The 18,072-nt window shown below is 42.5% G+C and overlaps 1 protein-coding gene across 1 annotated transcript; it reads left to right on the top strand.

The window, feature by feature from the left end:
* Positions 1-44: 44 nt before the first annotated feature.
* On the top strand, positions 45-17,168 carry tbc1d13 (TBC1 domain family, member 13). Its single transcript, XM_085794063.1, has 12 exons — positions 45-202; positions 3,095-3,168; positions 3,262-3,302; positions 6,818-6,879; positions 7,779-7,878; positions 10,600-10,682; positions 10,823-10,982; positions 12,137-12,347; positions 12,435-12,598; positions 14,842-15,002; positions 15,939-15,996; positions 16,092-17,168. Exons 1-12 carry the CDS (start codon positions 180-182, stop codon positions 16,155-16,157), a joined length of 1,203 nt encoding a protein of 400 aa, XP_085650189.1. The 5' UTR covers positions 45-179; the 3' UTR covers positions 16,158-17,168.
* The last annotated feature ends 904 nt before the right edge of the window (positions 17,169-18,072 follow it).

The raw sequence follows: 18,072 nt of genomic DNA, 5'->3' as shown, positions 1-18,072 counted from the left end.
GGCTGAGCAGCAGCAGCAGCAGCAGCAGCAGGAGGAGGAGGAGGAGGAGGACACTACACTGCAGCTGCGTCTGTCCTCAGTGTTGTGGTGAAGACGGAAGTGGTAGGAGGACTTCCCTCTGGCCAATAATTCATTCCTTGTGGACAGAGTTAAAGGAAAACACCTCCACCTCCTCGGACATGTCTACCGCCTACAGAAACAGGTGAGACACTCGGACACCTTTTGTCGTCGTTTCGGCGCGGACGCTGAGAAAGTGTGGGTGCATCATTGCTGCCAGCAGCTTTAGCATCCTGACCGTCAGACTGACAGTAACTTCAGTGTGAGCTAGCTGCAGCTCAGCTAACCAAACATATGCTGCTAACTCCAGGGTTTGGACTGGAGCTGCAAGAAAGACACGCTTCGTAATGCTTGTGTTATCTCTCTCGGTTTGAGGCACCACATGTGGTCGTTTTTGTTTTTGTTTTTTACACCCCGCATCCTCCCCGTTATGTTTTAACAGGCTACGTTAGCTCCCTGTTAGCACATCAGCTGACACATCACACTGTCACACTTCCTCAAGCCTTTAGCCGGCTAGCGGCTAGCTCTCATCCTGCTAACTCAATCTGCTGACAGTGTGTTTCTGTCTGGGTGGAAACCAGACCAGTGTGGATTATTTACAGCTGGACTGTCGTTATATGAGCTAACAGCGGATTAGCCACTTCACAAAGAAGTTTTTATTTTTTTATTTTTATCATTTTTTTCCACGGGTCTTGTTATTATTGTTTATAATGAGCAGGAACAACTCAATGTGATTGGTTATGTTTGTTTTAGGCACCTCTTGTTATTTTTAAGAGGTTATAATAATAATATAAACCACCCTATTAGCTACTATCCTTAGCCGATAGTGAACAGATTGCTATGGCTCACAATCTCTTATAATTGATTGATATTTTCACAGTATGGCTGAATGATGTGCAGAAATCTACAGCAGATAGTAGTGGTCTTACAGTGGACTGGTCTTTTAGCATTCCACACTAACCCTAGCCCTCGCCCATCAAAATTATGATGATAGCACTTTGGCTAAACAAGCATGTTTAATATTGATTTTTAAATGGCAGAGGTTATGTGTGTGCTCTGTTCATGCAGCAAGTCTGCACTCTGTAAAAACTGTCTGGTAGAAACCTTGAACACAACCAGGATCAGAGTCAGTTTGGTGTCATACAGTATACTTACCTGACAACACAAATATGATGAATGCATTTTATTTCCACACAGATTCACTCATGTTGTTGTGAACTATTTGATTATTTTAACCTCTTTGGGCCTTTAACAGTTTATTTAATTTAATTTCATAGTTGACATTTAAATGAAACCAGAAGAGAAATCTCTTTTTCTTTCATGGAACCACAAACCCACACAGACATGACGGTAGCCTCAGCCAAAATGTAACACTGATGGTAAATGAACTCAGTTGTTCTCCACCACAGAGAACAAGCGGTGCTCGTATCATTTTCAGAGTGAGCGTACAACAGTATTCCTCTGTGGTCAGTTTAAGGGCTGTAGTTTGTAGCTGTGAGATCTAATCATACTAAGAGGGTTTCTAATATTCTGTCCACTCGAATAATAGCTGCTGGAATGGTTTTATGCTAATGATCTCAGTCAGGTCCATAAATAGGGAGGTTGCAGTGAGCTGGTTTTCATTTTACAGTACAGCAGCGTGAACACATTTATCTGATGCAATCAAACTGTAGTCCTTTTGCAATGGGGTGAATTAAACTCTTATCTCTTGGTCTCAATATTTGGTCTACCACAGCCTGAGAGTCTGACCTCGTCTTGGTTTACATAATGATTGAATTGTCATTTGTTTTATTGGCATTTTCCCACCAGTTCACGTCCTGTGTGACAAAGTGACAAACTCCCTCTTTTGTCCAGGGTTTAATTTCAGAGCAGAAAAAGACACTACACTAGGGCTGTCATGAGTATGACGTTTTAATTGGTGATTAATTGCCATGCAAAAAATTAATGATTTAATTGTCTTTTTCTGCTTGTCAGACTTTTGCAGCATTTCCTTTAAAGCAGAAGTAAGTGGTCCGGTCGTTTTCGCTAATGCTGCGTTCCAGGCAGGCTTTTGAAATCGTAAATTACAGCTTCAAGTCACAACTTACGACTTTGTAGCGTTTCAGGCAACCCACTCGTGCGACCTGTTTTACCGGTGAAAGTCACTATAACGGCCACTCGTAACTTCCAACCGGTGAACTCGTACCAGATCGAACTGGTACCACTTCACGGTCGGAAAAATACGAGTTTCCTTGAACGCACCATAACAGTCCTCGTCCCTACGTCGCCACATTCACGGCGTTCCTTGGCTGCACACACAGCCCTGCATGCCGTTCTCTCTCCTCATTGGATAAAAACTGTAGGATACGATAAATGTTTTCTCTTCGGCTCAGAGCAGAGCAGAGGGACTGACAGACCCGTGTTTCAGTCCAAACACTCTATGTAAGTGATTGCTGTCGGAAGATATAACTATTTAAGACTTATATTAACACAAATATATCACTTACTTCTGCTTTAAAGGGATAGTTCAACATTTTGGCAAATAATCCCTATAGTCTTAGCAGTAGGTTCGTTACCTGTAATTGTTGGTGCAAGCTATTTTTAGAACGGCGGAGCAGAGCCGTGAGCTGCTCAGAGCTACGCTATGGAGGCTAATGGGATTTCTTGGTTTCTCTCATCAAACTCATTAAATACACAATCCAACAACTCCAAAACACTCTGGTGGACAAGTTGTGACCTGCACATTCACCACACTATGAGATAATTACGGTGTGCTGTGTGTTTGTGTATGTAGACAAGGGACTGATAATGAAGGTCTGAGGGCTGAGCCTCTGGTCATAAACAAAGTCTGAGTGATGGAAAGAGTTTTTTGTTGGTTTTCACGGTGGTATTGATGGTTACTAAACTACACTCTTCCTCCATGGCTCTAAATATTTAAAGACTTTAGAAAACAGACCACGAGTTAACAATGATTCTACCATCACATCAGCCTGACAGTTGTGTTATTGTTACCGAGCAGCGACACCGTCATTAAACCTCGTCTCTGGTCTGATTTCAGAATACAGGAGTTCAAAGTGGCCTTAAGTGAAGAAAACATAAACCTGAAGACCCTGCGGGAGCTCTGCTTCAATGGTAACTGTCACATCTCTGTGTGTTTTGTGTTGATGATGTTGTCTGGTGTTGTTATCTTGTTTCTGTGTCTGACTTTCTTTTTGTTCAACTCAGGAATCCCATTTGAAGGTGGCATACGAGCGCTCTGCTGGAAGGTGAGTCATCCTGCTCCTGTTTTAGTAACAGTGTGATTTGTTTTCCTCGATTAAATCACAACACATTTCCACTGCTATGCCAAGTCATGTTCCATTCATACGGATCAGTGTCACAGATCACAGATCTGCCTCCAGGGACTTACACCTCTGTCATTAGACAGGACCCCTCTGCACAGTAAATGTGTTGTATAAAGAACAGAGTAACATAATTGATTTATACTCACACACACTTCTCCTATCACATGTAGAAAGACAACACACACACACACACACACACACACACACACACACAGTGAAAATCAAGATTCAGAATGTGATCTAAAACATCTGGTCTGAGAAACTGACAGGAAGAGGAGAGAGAGAGAGAGAGAGAGAGAGGGAGATAGAGGGGGAGAGAGAGATCCTGGGATTGTTGATGATCCAGTACAGAGGAGGGAACGTGGAGATGAAGTCTGTACACACTCATGTTCTTGAGGTGATAAACGATTGATAAACAAAACGACTCACATTAAGGTGGTTATTTTACTTCATTTTGTCTCTTTCATCAGTAGATTTCTCCTAAATTCACCAAAAGTTAGCATGTTACTGTGACATACCGTGCTGTGTCTGTAGTCTGACCCACATCATGTCAGGTATCATTATAAAGCTGTCTCTCTCCTGAACAATGATGTAGGCTCCAAAAAATGTAATTTCCTCCGTATCCGCAACCAGTCGTAAAAGTACGATTTACATTAACAATCTATGGAATTTTACAGTACAAGTCTTTAAAGGCTGTTTTCTCAAAATGAGTTTTTCCTCAGACTCTCTGAGCCCGAAATCTCCACTTACAGACACCAAACCTTCCAGTTTTATTCCTGTCTGTATTCTGGAGGTTTTTACAGAGGGGTTTGTTGATATATCATTCACAGCCTGATTTATACAACATTTTATTTCTAAAAACATGGCGAAATTTGTTTTTTTTTTAGGGCTGGTGACAGTATTTTCTCATTTACAGAGTGATAAAAAGAGATATCCAAAATCCCCTCTGTTCTGACTCTAATATGTCAAAAAAAATAAAACAACAATAATTTTGAAAGGGGCTTTATGCATTGTTCAGATTTCGATTCTGGAAATACATTATGGCATATTTCATTAGATATTGCTTCATTTACATATTTAAACATAAAATGACAACACTTGTAATACAAAAAATATTTGTCTTAAAGCAGAAGTAAGTGGTCCGGTCGTTTTCGCTAATGCTGCGTTCCAGGCAGGCTTTTGAAATCGTAAATTACAGCTTCAAGTCACAACTTACGACTTTGTAGCGTTCCAGGCAACCCACTCGTGTTTTTCCAACCTGTTTTACCGGTGAAAGTCACTATAACGGCCACTCGTAACTTCCGACCGGTGAACTCGTACCAGATCGAACTGGTACCACTTCACGGTCGGAAAAATACGAGTTTCCTTGAACGCACCATAACAGTCCTCGTCCCTACGTTGCCACATTCACGGCGTCCCTTGGCTGCACACACAGCCCTGCATGCCGTTCTCTCTCCTCATTGGATAAAAACTGTAGGATACGATAAATGTTTTCTCCTCGGCTCAGAGCAGAGCTGAGTGACTAACAGACCCGTGTTTCAGACCAAACACTCTATGTAAGTGATTGCTGTCGGAAGATATAACTATTTAAGACTTATATTAACACAAATATATCACTTACTTCTGCTTTAATGTTAGTGATAAACTTGGGAAGTTTCATGGTGATATCTGTTAGTTAAAATTTTTACTCTATTCACCTGTAGTGTCCCCTCTTAAATGATAGGAAATAACAAGAGCCTGTGTGCTAAAGCTTTAGCAGGTTAGACAGGTGTGAACAGCCTGCAACATTAAGTCTGTTGTGACATGGACAAAGAAGAGAAAAGAGGCGTGACAGTCTGTTAACAAAGAAGGGAAACTGGTCACACTCTCTGGAGGTTGGTGTGAGTTAGGGCCATTGTACCTGTCAGACTTTAACACACTTTGACATTACACTGTTAACACATCAGATTTGTTTTTAGGATTTTTTTTTATGCCCCAAAAAATAAATAAAGAAGAGACAGTGAGAGACAGGCAGGACATTTTGGAGAAAATGAGGGGGCATGACGTACAGCAAAGCTGGATTTGAACAGATGCTGCTGTGGTTACAGGACTAAGCCACAGTGGTTTGAGATCTGTGAGGTAAGCCACAGGTGGCCCAGATCACACAGTGCTGGAGAACACTAACTGAGTTACTGTGGCATGAGTGTGTCGGGCTGATGACCAGCACCTCACTTTGATCTGAATTTAACAGCAGAGCTTTGTGACGGACACTCAGGCTTCTAATTAAAGAACTCTCAAACGATCATGTGCGTTTATTTTCTGGGTAAGTTCAGGGTGGGAGGACATGATGAGTGAAAGCTGTGGAAACCTTTGAGTTCACAAAGCGCTTTAAAGAACCTTTCATCCACCCACATACAGTACACATGTATTCACACATTTTGGGCCGAGGTTTTGTCATGAAATCCAGTTCGAAGAGACAACCAGACATTCACATATCTGACTCTTCAACAGGAACAAACTACACACAGAACACACCACATACTGTACATTAATTTCAAAGAAACATGTTTTGATGCCATGAACACACAGGTGCATCTCAATACAGTAGAATATGATGGAGGTCAGCAGGCTAGATCATAAGCTCAGAAACCTTTGCAGGTGTTTGGAGTTCATTAGCTGTTTAGGGTGTGACACCATTAGGTTACAATAGTGAACTTTTTCACTCTACCGGTATTACAATTTTTTTTGAAATAATGAGCTTTGGGTTTTCATTAAATGTAGGGCATATTCATTACAATTTAAAGAAATAAAGACTTGACATATTCCAGTCTGTGTATAATGAATCTAATATCTCAGTTTCCCTATTTGAATTGAACCTCTGAAATAAATGAACTTGTCCATGATATTCTAATCTAATTTATTGAGATGTGGCTGTATTTACTGCATGTCCCAACATGACATGTTGATGTCAAGACAAATATCAAGCTTTATGACATGTGTATATCTGTCATACAGAGACTTCCTTCCTCACACTATTTACCACCACAAAGTGCAGTAAAACTGCAATATGAGCAATATACTTATATGTAGTGTTTTATTGTGTGTGTCCTATTGTTTTTTTAGTGTGTATGCATTATTGTGCTTATAATGTTTTTGTGCATGCAGCATGGAAACATTCTTGTGCATAATTTTTTTTTTTTTTTACACATTTCCTAAAGCTTCATCATGAACACATTCTCAGTTCATAATGGAGTTAATTGGTATAAACATGGTAATGATGCAGCGTAATGGTGCAACAGGTCAGAAATTATTCACAACAACACATCCTTTTTACATCCTTACAATGAATGAACATAAACCAGGTGTGGTTGTAGAGAGAATATGAGGGGAAGGTTTAACTACTGCTACATGGCCTGGCAGCATGTTGTTGACTGGAGCTTGTCTCATCTTCTCCCCAGATCCTTCTTAACTACCTCCCTCTGGACCAGACGTTATGGGAGTCCTTCCTGAAGAAACAGAGGTCAGTGGAATGTGTCGAGCAGCTTCTGCCTCACTTCTATTTGAAGAACTTTTATTTGGTGTCACTAGGCAACCACACGATCACCTGCTATCAACCAGCACGGCTGATCACATTAGTTAATGATGTTAGCTGATTAGAAAAAGAAAAAGTCAGTGTCTTAAACTGTGACTCACCGAACCTGCTGCTGTTTATTATGGGGTTCTCAGGGTGGTTGTCAGTGTTTCCTCTGCTGACAGGAAAACTTTCACCTCAGCCTCTTCAACAGGACAGTGAATGTTACTGAGTGTCAGTAATGTCAAAAACACGTCCTTCTCAGCATCTGTTTTCTTTGTTTAAAGGGATAGTTTTGGCAAATTGGCCCATTGACGTAACCCCTAAAGTCATAGCAGTAGGTTCGTTACCTTTAATTGTCGGTGCAAGATATTTTTAGATCGACGTGAGCTGCTCAGAGCTATGCTACGAAGGCTAATGGAATTTCTTGGTTTCCCTCATCAAACTCATCAAATACACAATCCAAGAAATCCTATTAGCCTCCGTAGCGTAGCTCTGCTCCACCATTCTAAAAATAGCTTGCACCGACAAATAAAGATAATGAACCTACTGCTATGACTATAAGGATTATGGCAATGGGCCAATTTGCCAAAATGTTGAACTATCCCTTTAAACATATGAATCTAATAGAATTTCAAATAACCACTTTACTCCCTGAAAAACAGATATGTACCAACCCAGTTGTGTATTATCATAGTGGAGATAAAAAGGAAATGATCTCAATTTCTAGACAATAAAAAGAAACGTATACACAAACCTGCATACACAAATGACTGTTTGAAATCACATGTAATAGATCAAAACTCTTCATCTGAACTCATACGGTTTGACTGATGGTTCTCTCACAGGGACGTGTACTCCCAGTTCTTAAAGGAGATGATCATCCAGCCTGGGATTGCCAAAGCCAACCTGGGTCTGTCCAGAGAAGATGTGACCATGGAGGACCATGTGAGTGGAGTCTCCTCTGTTCTGCTGCTTTTGTGTGAAGTAGATTGTCCCTCAAGGACTCAGTGTGATTATCAAACAGCTTTTACAGACTGTCGTTTTCTGATGTGACTGATGTTTAACCGAGCTGCAGCTCATGACACTTACACCACACGTGATGTTAACATTCAGCACCAACACACAGAGGAGAGTTAAAGTCCAGACCGACTGTTTAATGTTGTGTTATAGTAAATGTTTAACCGTTCTGGACACAGTTGATCACAGTCATATGACTTAATAGCCTACTGTTTAACACTACGACAACCTGCCAGCAGTTTGTCCTGCAAGGCTCTGGAAAAAAAGTTTTTCTTTTTTATATTATTCAAACATCTATTTAAGCTTTTTATAAGAAACATTTAGGGTTTGTGGTATATTACAGTGATTATTAAGAGGTTTCAAGGATTCATCTCAGCTCAGACCATAGACTGGACATAGTCTCTGTTTCTAAAGAGCGGTTTTGAAGCTGTCGCCATGGTGGCAGTGTCTGAGTCAGCCCATAACTCCTAGATAAAAAAAGGGGGCATAAAGATGGGGCCTGTATGGAGCTCTGACTTTTACACACTCACCAACCTGTCAATCACTACGGAAGCCCTAAAGGGCCAAGTCCGTATAAATTTTTTTATTATCGTTTTCTCGTGATAACGACTTATTATTTCGTTATCTCGAGATAACAAAGTCTGTTTTCTCGTGATAACGAATTAATTTATTTCGTTATCTCGAGATAACAAAGACCGTTTTCTCGTGATAATGAAATAATCATAGAATGTGTGGTTGACATGGTTGCCAAGCAACATGTTTCCCCGGTGCAATCGCTTCTGCTTACGGGGAAGTAGCAGCTGGTTAGCCGCTGTATGTTCGTAGCAGGGGGCTACTACGTATTAACTGACTCGCCGCTCTGTGTGTGTGTGTCGCGGTGATAATTTAACCGTGAAAAGTAGGCTACAACACACACAACATAACGTTACAGCCGCAGTGTTGTGAGTGAATCATGTCGGGACAACCAGGCTTCATGAATCCGCTTCACAGACCCCGGTGCTTGGCCGCCGCCGCCGCCGCCGCCGCTGCTGCTCTAGTGGCGGCCGGGGCACCGGGGTCTGTGAAGCGGATTCATGAAGCCTGGTTGTCCCGAGTCCCGACATGATTCACTCACAACACTGCGGCTGTAACGTTATGTTGTGTGTGTTGTAGCCTACTTTTCGGCTACAACACACACAACATAACGTTACAGCCGCAGTGTTGTGAGTGAATCATGTCGGGACAACCAGGCTCCATGAATCCGCTCCACAGACCCCGGTGCCTGGCCGTAGGTGGCTCACACACCCGGGGAAGGACATCCTGGCAGTGAGGGTGTGTGAGCCCGGCCGCCGCCGCCGCTGGGGGAAGGCGATCAGTGAGCTTCGCCTTCCCCGCCGTAGCAGCAGCAGCAGCGGCGGCGGGGGCGGCCGGGCTCACACACCCAGGGAAGGCCATACTGGCAGCATAGTTAAGAGGAGAAACTTTCTGCTTCTAGTTTAGGAGCAGCGCAGCGGCTCGCGGCTGCAGCTCTGTTCACTTCATACACTGACTCCATTCTCAGTGTATGAAGTGAACAGAGCTGCAGCCGCGAGCCGCTGCGCTGCTCCTAAACTTAACAACAACAAGAAGCAGAAAGTTTCCTCTTAACTGCCAGGATGTCCTTCCCCGGGTGTGTGAGCCACCTACGGCCGGGCACCGGGGTCTGTGGAGTGGGTTCATGAAGCCTGGTTGTCCAGACCAGCAATCGCTCTGGTCCCGACATGATTCACTCACAACACTGTGGCTGTAACGTTATGTTGTGTGTGTTGTAGCCGAAAAGTAGGCTACAACACACACAACATAGTGTTACAGCCACAGTGTTGTGAGTGAATCATGTCGGGACTCGGGACAACCAGGCTTCATGAATCCGCTTCACAGACCCCGGTGCCCGGCCGCCACTAGAGCGGCGGCGGCGGCCTGGAAGCCTGGTTGTCCCGACATGATTCACTCACAACACTGCGGCTGTAACGTTATGTTGTGTGTGTTGTAGCCTACTTTTCACGGTTAAATTATCACCGCGACACACACACAGAGCGGCGAGTCAGTTAATACGTAGTAGCCCCCTGCTACGAACATACAGCGGCTAACCAGCTGCTACTTCCCCGTAAGCAGAAGCGATTGCACCGGGGAAACATGTTGCTTGGCAACCATGTCAACCACACATTCTATGATTATTTCATTATCACGAGAAAACGGTCTTTGTTATCTCGAGATAACGAAATAAATTAATTCGTTATCACGAGAAAACAGACTTTGTTATCTCGAGATAACGAAATAATAAGTCGTTATCACGAGAAAACGATAATAAAAAAATTTATACGGACTTGGCCCTTTAGGGCTTCCGTAAATCACAGTGGCCCCGCCCCCAATTATGCATTACTATGAACCTTTAATAAAATGTTAACAGGTGAGTTGTATTAAAATCTGATATCTGCTATGATTTGTTAATCCATATGTAGTCTCATTCATTCTACACACTGATTCCTTTTCTTCAACACACGTATTTTGCTTTGATTTTAACACTGAATATGAAACACATCATCAGCTCAGCTCTCACTGTAAACACTGGAACAGATCATGTGTGACCGGTGCAGAAACTAAACCTGTCTATTTGAATTGAACCTTTTTCAGCCTCTAAATCCAAACCCAGACAGCCGGTGGAACACGTACTTCAAAGACAACGAGATTCTGCTCCAGATTGACAAGGATGTGAGGTAACACCGTGTCCCTTTTGTTCTTGCTCTGCTGTGTGATTGTAGAAACACCACAGCCTGTCAGTGTGCAGAAGAAATGAGTTTCTTCTCACCTGTTTAAGGGATCCAGAAAGCTGGAAAAAGTGTTTGTTTGTTTTCAGGCGGCTGTACCCGGACATGGCGTTCTTCCAGCGCCCCACAGATTACCCCTGCCAGCTCATCCTGGACCCTCAGAATGATTATGAGACGCTGCGTCGACGAGTCGAACAAACAACCCTGAAGGCTCAGACTGTGAATCGCAACCGCAGCGGAGTCACCAACGTAAGGGGCTGTTTGACTGTATGTGAGGGGTGTGCTGTGTTTGAGGACCTCAGGGAAAACCCTATTCTTTTTCACTTTTCAGTATTAGGGTGAGGTTATTAGTTTTGACAACCTCCAGACTACTTTAGATGGGGTCTCTTTTTGTCCTTCCCCCTATTTTTAACCCCTCAGATGTGGCAGGATTATTATCTATAGAATGAAAATAAAGTTTGTCTGTAGCTGTTTCAAAGTAAAGTGGCCTGAAACCTCTCGACTGGAGCAATGTGAGACGACATTCAGCTCTGAGGTGGATATCAACCTGCAAGGACAGAGAGCTGCTGATACTAGCACTGCTAACATTAGCCACACCAAGCAAAGCAATATGACATCATGGTTTACCTGCTCTGTTTGAACAGGTGATGCATTGATCATTTTGACTGTTCCCCTAGTTATTTTTTTATTATTTCTACACCTGTGAACTTTTCTGGTTCTGTTTAGCTAACAGTGAATTTATCTTTTGATTTTCCCAAGAAGTTCAAGGATGGTTAAAATTGACTTAGTATTTTTGGAAACTCACATTCAGTACTTGCAGTCACACACAGATCAACTTCACAGGGAGAGAGACTATCAAATAATTTTAAAGTTTTTTTTAAAGAGGAACTATGCAAAATTTTTAGTATTAGTATTTAGTATGTCAAAGATTGTTTATGTCAAAGTCTATTAATCAGAGTAATTGTGATGGTTAAATCAATGACTTGTAACTTGAATGGAGGCTCTCTGCCTTCCACCTAGCGTCTCCTGGCCAAAAACCAACGCGCCCGTAACCCGTAATCTCTTGTTTATGACAGATAAGACTACACAACCGTTATGCGAATATGATATACCGTTATCCACCATTCCATAGATTGCTTTCTCCCCAACTTCATTGAAAACAAATGCACATTGGCTGGGTGGAGGGTTAGCAAAACAGAGGAAAAGCGACCAGACTTGCATAGTTCCCCTTTAATAGCTAAAAATGCCAAGTTTTCTTACTGAGATTTTACTTTGACTTCTCATTTTGCCCTATTTGCTTCCCCTTGAGTTACCTTCAGGAGCCTTATTTTTAGTTTGTAAGTCATGTTTGCTTTGTGTGAAGATCACGGTCACCTCCTGCTAACCTGAGTCTGTTCTCTCAGGTGAGCTCCCCTGGAAAGGCCTTAAACCTGTATCCATCGAATGAGTACGAGGTACTGCCCAATGGGAGCGAAGCACACTGGGAGGTGGTGGAGCGCATCCTCTTCATCTACGCCAAACTCAACCCCGGGATCGCCTACGTACAGGGCATGAACGAAATCGTCGGGCCGATTTACTACACGTTCGCCACGGACCCCAACAGTCAGTGGAAAGGTGGGTGACTCCTGATCCGAGCGTCTTTGGCCATGGTTTCAGGCAGCGAGTGTAACACAGTGTGTGTGATTCTGCCTCACCGTTCAGAGCACGCTGAGGCCGACTGCTTCTTCTGCTTCACCAACTTGATGTCGGAGAACAGGGACAACTTCATCAAGAGCCTGGATGACTCCCAGTGCGGCATCACCTACAAGATGGAGAGCGTGTACTCCATGCTCAAAGATAAAGACCTGGAGCTGTATCTCAAGCTGGTGAGGTCGATGCTTCCTGCCCACTGTCTCATCTGTCTCCTAACACTCAGATGTGCTCCCTCTCTTTATTTTATTTTTATTTTATTTTTATTTGCACATTATATAACCATGCATAAAAAATAAAAATAGTCAAATTAAACATTGTGCAGGAGAGATGGAAGCCAAAAAAGGCTTATGAAAATACCTCCCCTATGTATAAAACAGCGGTTGTCTTCAAAGTAAGAAGATAATACAGAAATTCATAACATAAAAAATAGAAAAGAAAAAAAAGACAAATTAACATAGAAAAATGAAAGATACTGAATTAATGAAAAAAAAAACAATTTACATAAAAAAAATTAAAGGTACAAATTGACAGATCCAGATTTTACAGCTGTACACTAATGTGACGAGAGCAGCTCAGTATCAAATCTTCGTTTAGTTATTCACATGAGGAGCAGCTTGTATCAGAGTCATAAATTCCCTTATCGCTGGGTGATACGACCAAAATGTGTTATCACTATGAAAACATCCTAATTTTCTCGCTCCACTTCAACTGAGCAGCCCACCTTTTAAACGATTAGCTGTTCTGTCATAGCACGCTCTATTATCAGGGGATATGATTTACTGTTTATGAGCCAGGAAAAAAAATATCTGACTTTATATCCAGCAAATTTCAGCATCTACTGTAGGATTACAACTATGTCTTTCATTATTTATCGATTATTTATGAAGCAGAGTATAACAGATGAATGGTTTACTACCGCACAAGACAAAGCAAGATGAATCTTCATGGCTGAAAGTCATTTGATATCTCATGTGTTAATGAGGAAGAGCACGAGATAGAAGCAGGAATTCTGAGCCACACAGTATCCACACTTTAATGCTCGTCTTAAAGCAACTCACACGCAAACTTGTACAGCTTTTAGTAGCTTTACTTCTTCCTTAAGTGTCAGCAGTGTAAAGTAAATGGAACTAAAGCCACTGTCCTTGTTCAATAGTCAGTAGTCCTTGTTAACTGATGAGATTAAAATGTACTGTTTGGAATACAGTAGATGAGTGTGTGTCACCTTTAACATCAATACTCAAGGGTTAAAGTTGACCATATCAGTCCAGAACTTGGATCAATGTGTAGATAAATCTGGAGACGAACAAAGAAGAAGAAGCCCCTCCCACATATCATCACATGGCTGATCCAGGACCAGCTATGGGTTATAAATTCATGTAAATGCAGTTCGTACAATAAAGATCAGTTCTGCATGTGAGAAATGAGCTTCAGCCAGGTCGCTGCTCAAGGGCAGTGACCAAAAAAAGAAGAAGCTGAATAGTGAGCACTGCTCTTTAAAACTTCATGTATGCTGGACTTGTTTTTAATGTTGTCCACAAACATTCGTTGAAAGGCCCCTTCTTTTCCTTATGTGCTCCAACTTTTTTCCAAGTAGTGATGAGTAAATGTTGTCCACATAGCAGTTTCTAAGGGAAAATAAATGTGATTGATATTGCTGCTCATTTGACACAGAGTCAGATTGAATCTCAAACTAAAGTGAACTGGTTCAGTCCTCCTGAGCCGAGCAGACAGCTTGTCCACTGTGAGACCTGCAGTAGAGAATACCTGCTCAGGCAGCTGTGAGGTCTCAGAATATTTAAAGGAGACATATTCTGCCCCCTTTCCACAAATTAAAATAGTTCCCAGGTGTCTTAAAGACATGTCTGTGACATGCTTTGGTCAAAATCCCCCAAGGATCAAACATCACAGCTCTTTTCATCCTCTCAAAACAGCCCTGTTCAGAACAGCTGGTTTCAGTGCCTGTCCCTTTAAATGCAAAGGAACCACTGCTTTCCCCGCCCCTTTTACTGCTACCAGGTAGGGGTGGTGTTATGCAAATTTGAATCCTAGTTACATCACTGGAAGACAACTGAGGGAACAGCTCGTAAAACCACATGGATTTCAACCTAGAGAGCCTGAAAATTACAGGCTCAAAAAGTTATATTTCCATAATATGTCCCCTTTAAGGGTTAAATGGACAAGACTAATCAGTCAAATTCACTACAAAAACACTACATTTAAAAGTTCAACAGAAGTTGTCCCAAGCAGCCAGCATGAGTGAAATGATACAGTATGTCCTCAACTTAGTGTGGAAACATGTCCTGATAGAGTTTTTAGCTGAGTCTCTGTGTCCTCCTGTCATGTGAGGGTCCTGTCTGTCCTCTGAACAGCCTCGGCCCAAATCGCTGACTTTCTGTTCCCTCACTTTTCCTCACAGGAAGAGCAGAACATCAAGCCTCAGTACTTCACCTTCCGCTGGCTGACCTTGCTGTTATCTCAGGAGTTCCTCCTGCCAGATGTCATCCGAATCTGGGACAGCCTGTTTTCTGACGAGGACCGCTTCCACTTCTTGATCCTGGTCTGCTGTGCCATGCTGATGTGAGTTCCTCCGACTCCGTTCCCTCCTGCAGCAGTCTCTCAAGGCCTTTGCACACTGAGTCAGTTTTTTTCGTCCGAAATTGCTGCATGTTAAAGGGATAGTTCAACATTTTGGCAAATTGGCCCATTGCCATAATCCTTATAGTTTCAGGAGTAGGTTCGTGACCCTTAATTGTCAGTGCAAGCTATTTTTAGAACGAAGAAAATTCATGCAAAACCACTGATGCGTTTTCCCGTCGGGGGCAGTTTTTCGGCAAACGGTCTCTGCATTTGCCTCTAAAACAACTCTGTCTTGTAACGTTCCGTTATTATCTCATAGCGTGGTAAATGTGCAGGTCACAATTAAAGGTAACAGACCTACTCCTAAAACTATAGGGATTACTGTATGTCAATGGGCCAAGTTGCTAAAATGTTGAACTATCCCTTTAAAAAATTAAATCGATCTCATGTTGTGTCGATCATGTTTATACACCAACTCTGAAAGTTTCTGCTGTTCAGGATCATGGGAATTGGTCATCTTCTTTTTAATGTGTTGCTCCAGTAGAGCTAATAATCTATCAAACTGGACCACTGACATCCTAAAATAAACTATTAAAGTGATCATGATAATTCTGCAGCTTATTTACAAGCAGGTCCCCTCGCACTTGATGTCCTCTCAGGATTGGATGGACACAATATTTTCTTTTTCTCTTTTTATTTCTCGACAAGTGAGAGAACGACAAATGGTTGGCACAAAAAGTCATCCTCACTGCGTGACCAAACAGAAAATAAAATTGCATAGTAATGAAACGCATCGGACTCAGTGTGTAAGGTGTCTGTGCGTAACGATTTTTGTCGGTGGGGGGACAGATTTAAAAAACGCATACAAAAAAAACGGCCTCAGTGTGCAAATACCTTCACTCTGTGTGTGATCATGGCTTGTTTGTGTGTTGACAGACTGATCAGAGAGAACCTCCTGGCAGGAGACTTCACAGTCAACATGAGATTACTACAGGTGAGGCTTGTAGATGACACACATAAGAGGGAGACGTATTCACACAGCTGACATTAACTGACACAGACTGATGTATCTCCTCCACGCTCCTGCAGGATTACCCCATCTCTGATGTCCACACCATCCTGACCAAAGCCAAAGAGCTGCAGGACAACTCCTAACCTGTCCCCCTCTGTCCTCCCGCCTCCTGCTCCGACGCGGTAGGTGGGAGCTCAAACATTACAAACATTGTCATGTCAAAACGTGTCGTGGGAGGAATCGATGAAGAGCCTGGACAAGATGAGCCTGAGCTGAGCTGTGGGGAGGGGGGACACCAGCGCTCTGCTTTTTTTTAACTTGATGTGTGATTGGTCAGTGGAGGCTGCTGTGAAAACCGGGAGGACGATGTGCCGAAACGAACGCCTTCCTCAAAAAAAAAAAAGCGAGCAGGAGAGGCCGCTTTGCTTCCTGATGGATTGTGGGTAAAAGCTGCCTTGGTACACGCTCCTCCTCCTCTCACAGCCGTCTTCTCCCACGGAAAACGTGTCGCGCTCAGACGACGGTGTTCGCACTTTTATCCGTCTGAGGCGGAGGGAGCCACAATAAAAACCTACACTACCGATGTTAGTCTGTCACCAAGACCTGGCTCCAGACCCGGAGCCCAGAATTAGACATAAATTCAGAAGGAGTGTTTAACTGGGTTGAGCAATAGTGTGTGTGTTTTTATTATTATTTTTTATTATTATTTTTAAATGTCTTTAATGTCAAAAACATGTTTGCCTTAGCTGTTCATTGATGACAGTACAGTGATGACAGTATTTCTGGGTTTATTTCCTGTCTGGTTAAACATGAAGTAATGGGCCTGTTGGATGTTGTATCAGTATCAGTAACGCCTCTAAGAAGACTCACCACTTCCTGACCATCAGGTCTCAACAGAGCCGCCTGGTTCCCACGGTGATTAACGACGTCATCTTAACTTTGAATTGATCAGAGGAGCCTGTGCAGCTTTTCTCACTGAACATCAACCACCGAGTCTTTACATGCGTCTCTGAAGTGGCCACGATCAATACTGTTATCAGACAGGAGTGTGATGTCACAGCAGTGAGTTTTTAGTTTAGATTCTGAACAATCTGATCGGAATAAGCAAAAAAATAAAATGCTTTTCATCAGATCTTCACTGTACATGACACACAGTGATACGAGGTCCTGTTCACACCTGAAGGACCTGGGTCAGGGAGTAGACCAAGAACCGATAGTCGGTGTATCACAGCTGTTTTGCCCAACTTTCTCAATCTAAAAAGATCTCGTTGGCTAAAATCCCTCTATCACAGTGTCGTTATATTTACTTTGACTGTACGATCACTTGTGATCAGATTCTACTTCAACTTCAGAATGGAAATTCACATTTTGGTGTTGTTGGTTTTAACCAGTTGGACCTTTAAGTTCATAATGAAGACTGTCAGTGGTTGGCTCCTCGGTGTGGTCAGGACACATTCACGCACACACTGCTAAAAGAATGTGGATACACATAGTCTAGACCAGTTCTGAATTTGTCCGAGTGTCTATGGCTGATAATAACCGGTCTGAACTGGTCTGAGCAGGTGTGAAAGTGTCAGAAAACCTGTTGTTCAGCTCTTTTCTCTGTTAGATTAAAAGAATGGAGTGGGCGGAACACAGATAAGTTGATATTCTAAAGCTGTTTGTTAAAAGAAATCAAACACTTGTGAGCTCTGGGTTCAGATCTAAACTAAACCTTTTTGGTTCATGTTCAGTGTGAAACAGCTTTGTGTTAATTCCCATCTCTTTATTATTTTACCAAGTGACACTGCCTTAACCAGCTGGTGCCATGTTAACGGGTGAATCTGTCGTATCTACACTTTCACTCAGTGGTGTGAAGGACGTCTCTGAACCAGAACCAGGATGAAACAGGAAGTCTTGATCTCATCTTGTACATAGTTCAAACCTTTCAGACAGGAGCCTTCACGCAGATCCAGAACAGTGAGAGACGCCGCTCACAGGGCAACTGAAGTATCTCTGTAATGTATGATTATTTTTAAATATATAAACACTCCTCTGAAGTGGGATGGGGCATTAAAA

This window comes from Trachurus japonicus, chromosome 12, assembly GCF_045865225.1.
Source record: "Trachurus japonicus isolate A0001 chromosome 12, Traja_1.0".
Taxonomy (NCBI): Eukaryota; Metazoa; Chordata; class Actinopteri; order Carangiformes; family Carangidae; genus Trachurus; species Trachurus japonicus.
The sequence above is the reverse complement of the archived record's forward strand: the minus strand, read 5'-3'. Positions and strand labels throughout refer to the sequence as shown.

Coding starts and splice junctions, on each gene's coding strand:
- tbc1d13 (XM_085794063.1), top strand. CDS start 180: ATGTCTACCGCCTACAGAAACAG. Junction 3,169..3,261: donor GCGGGAGCTCTGCTTCAATG/GTAACTGTCACA, acceptor TGTTCAACTCAG/GAATCCCATTTGAAGGTGGC. Junction 15,003..15,938: donor GTCTGCTGTGCCATGCTGAT/GTGAGTTCCTCC, acceptor GTGTGTTGACAG/ACTGATCAGAGAGAACCTCC.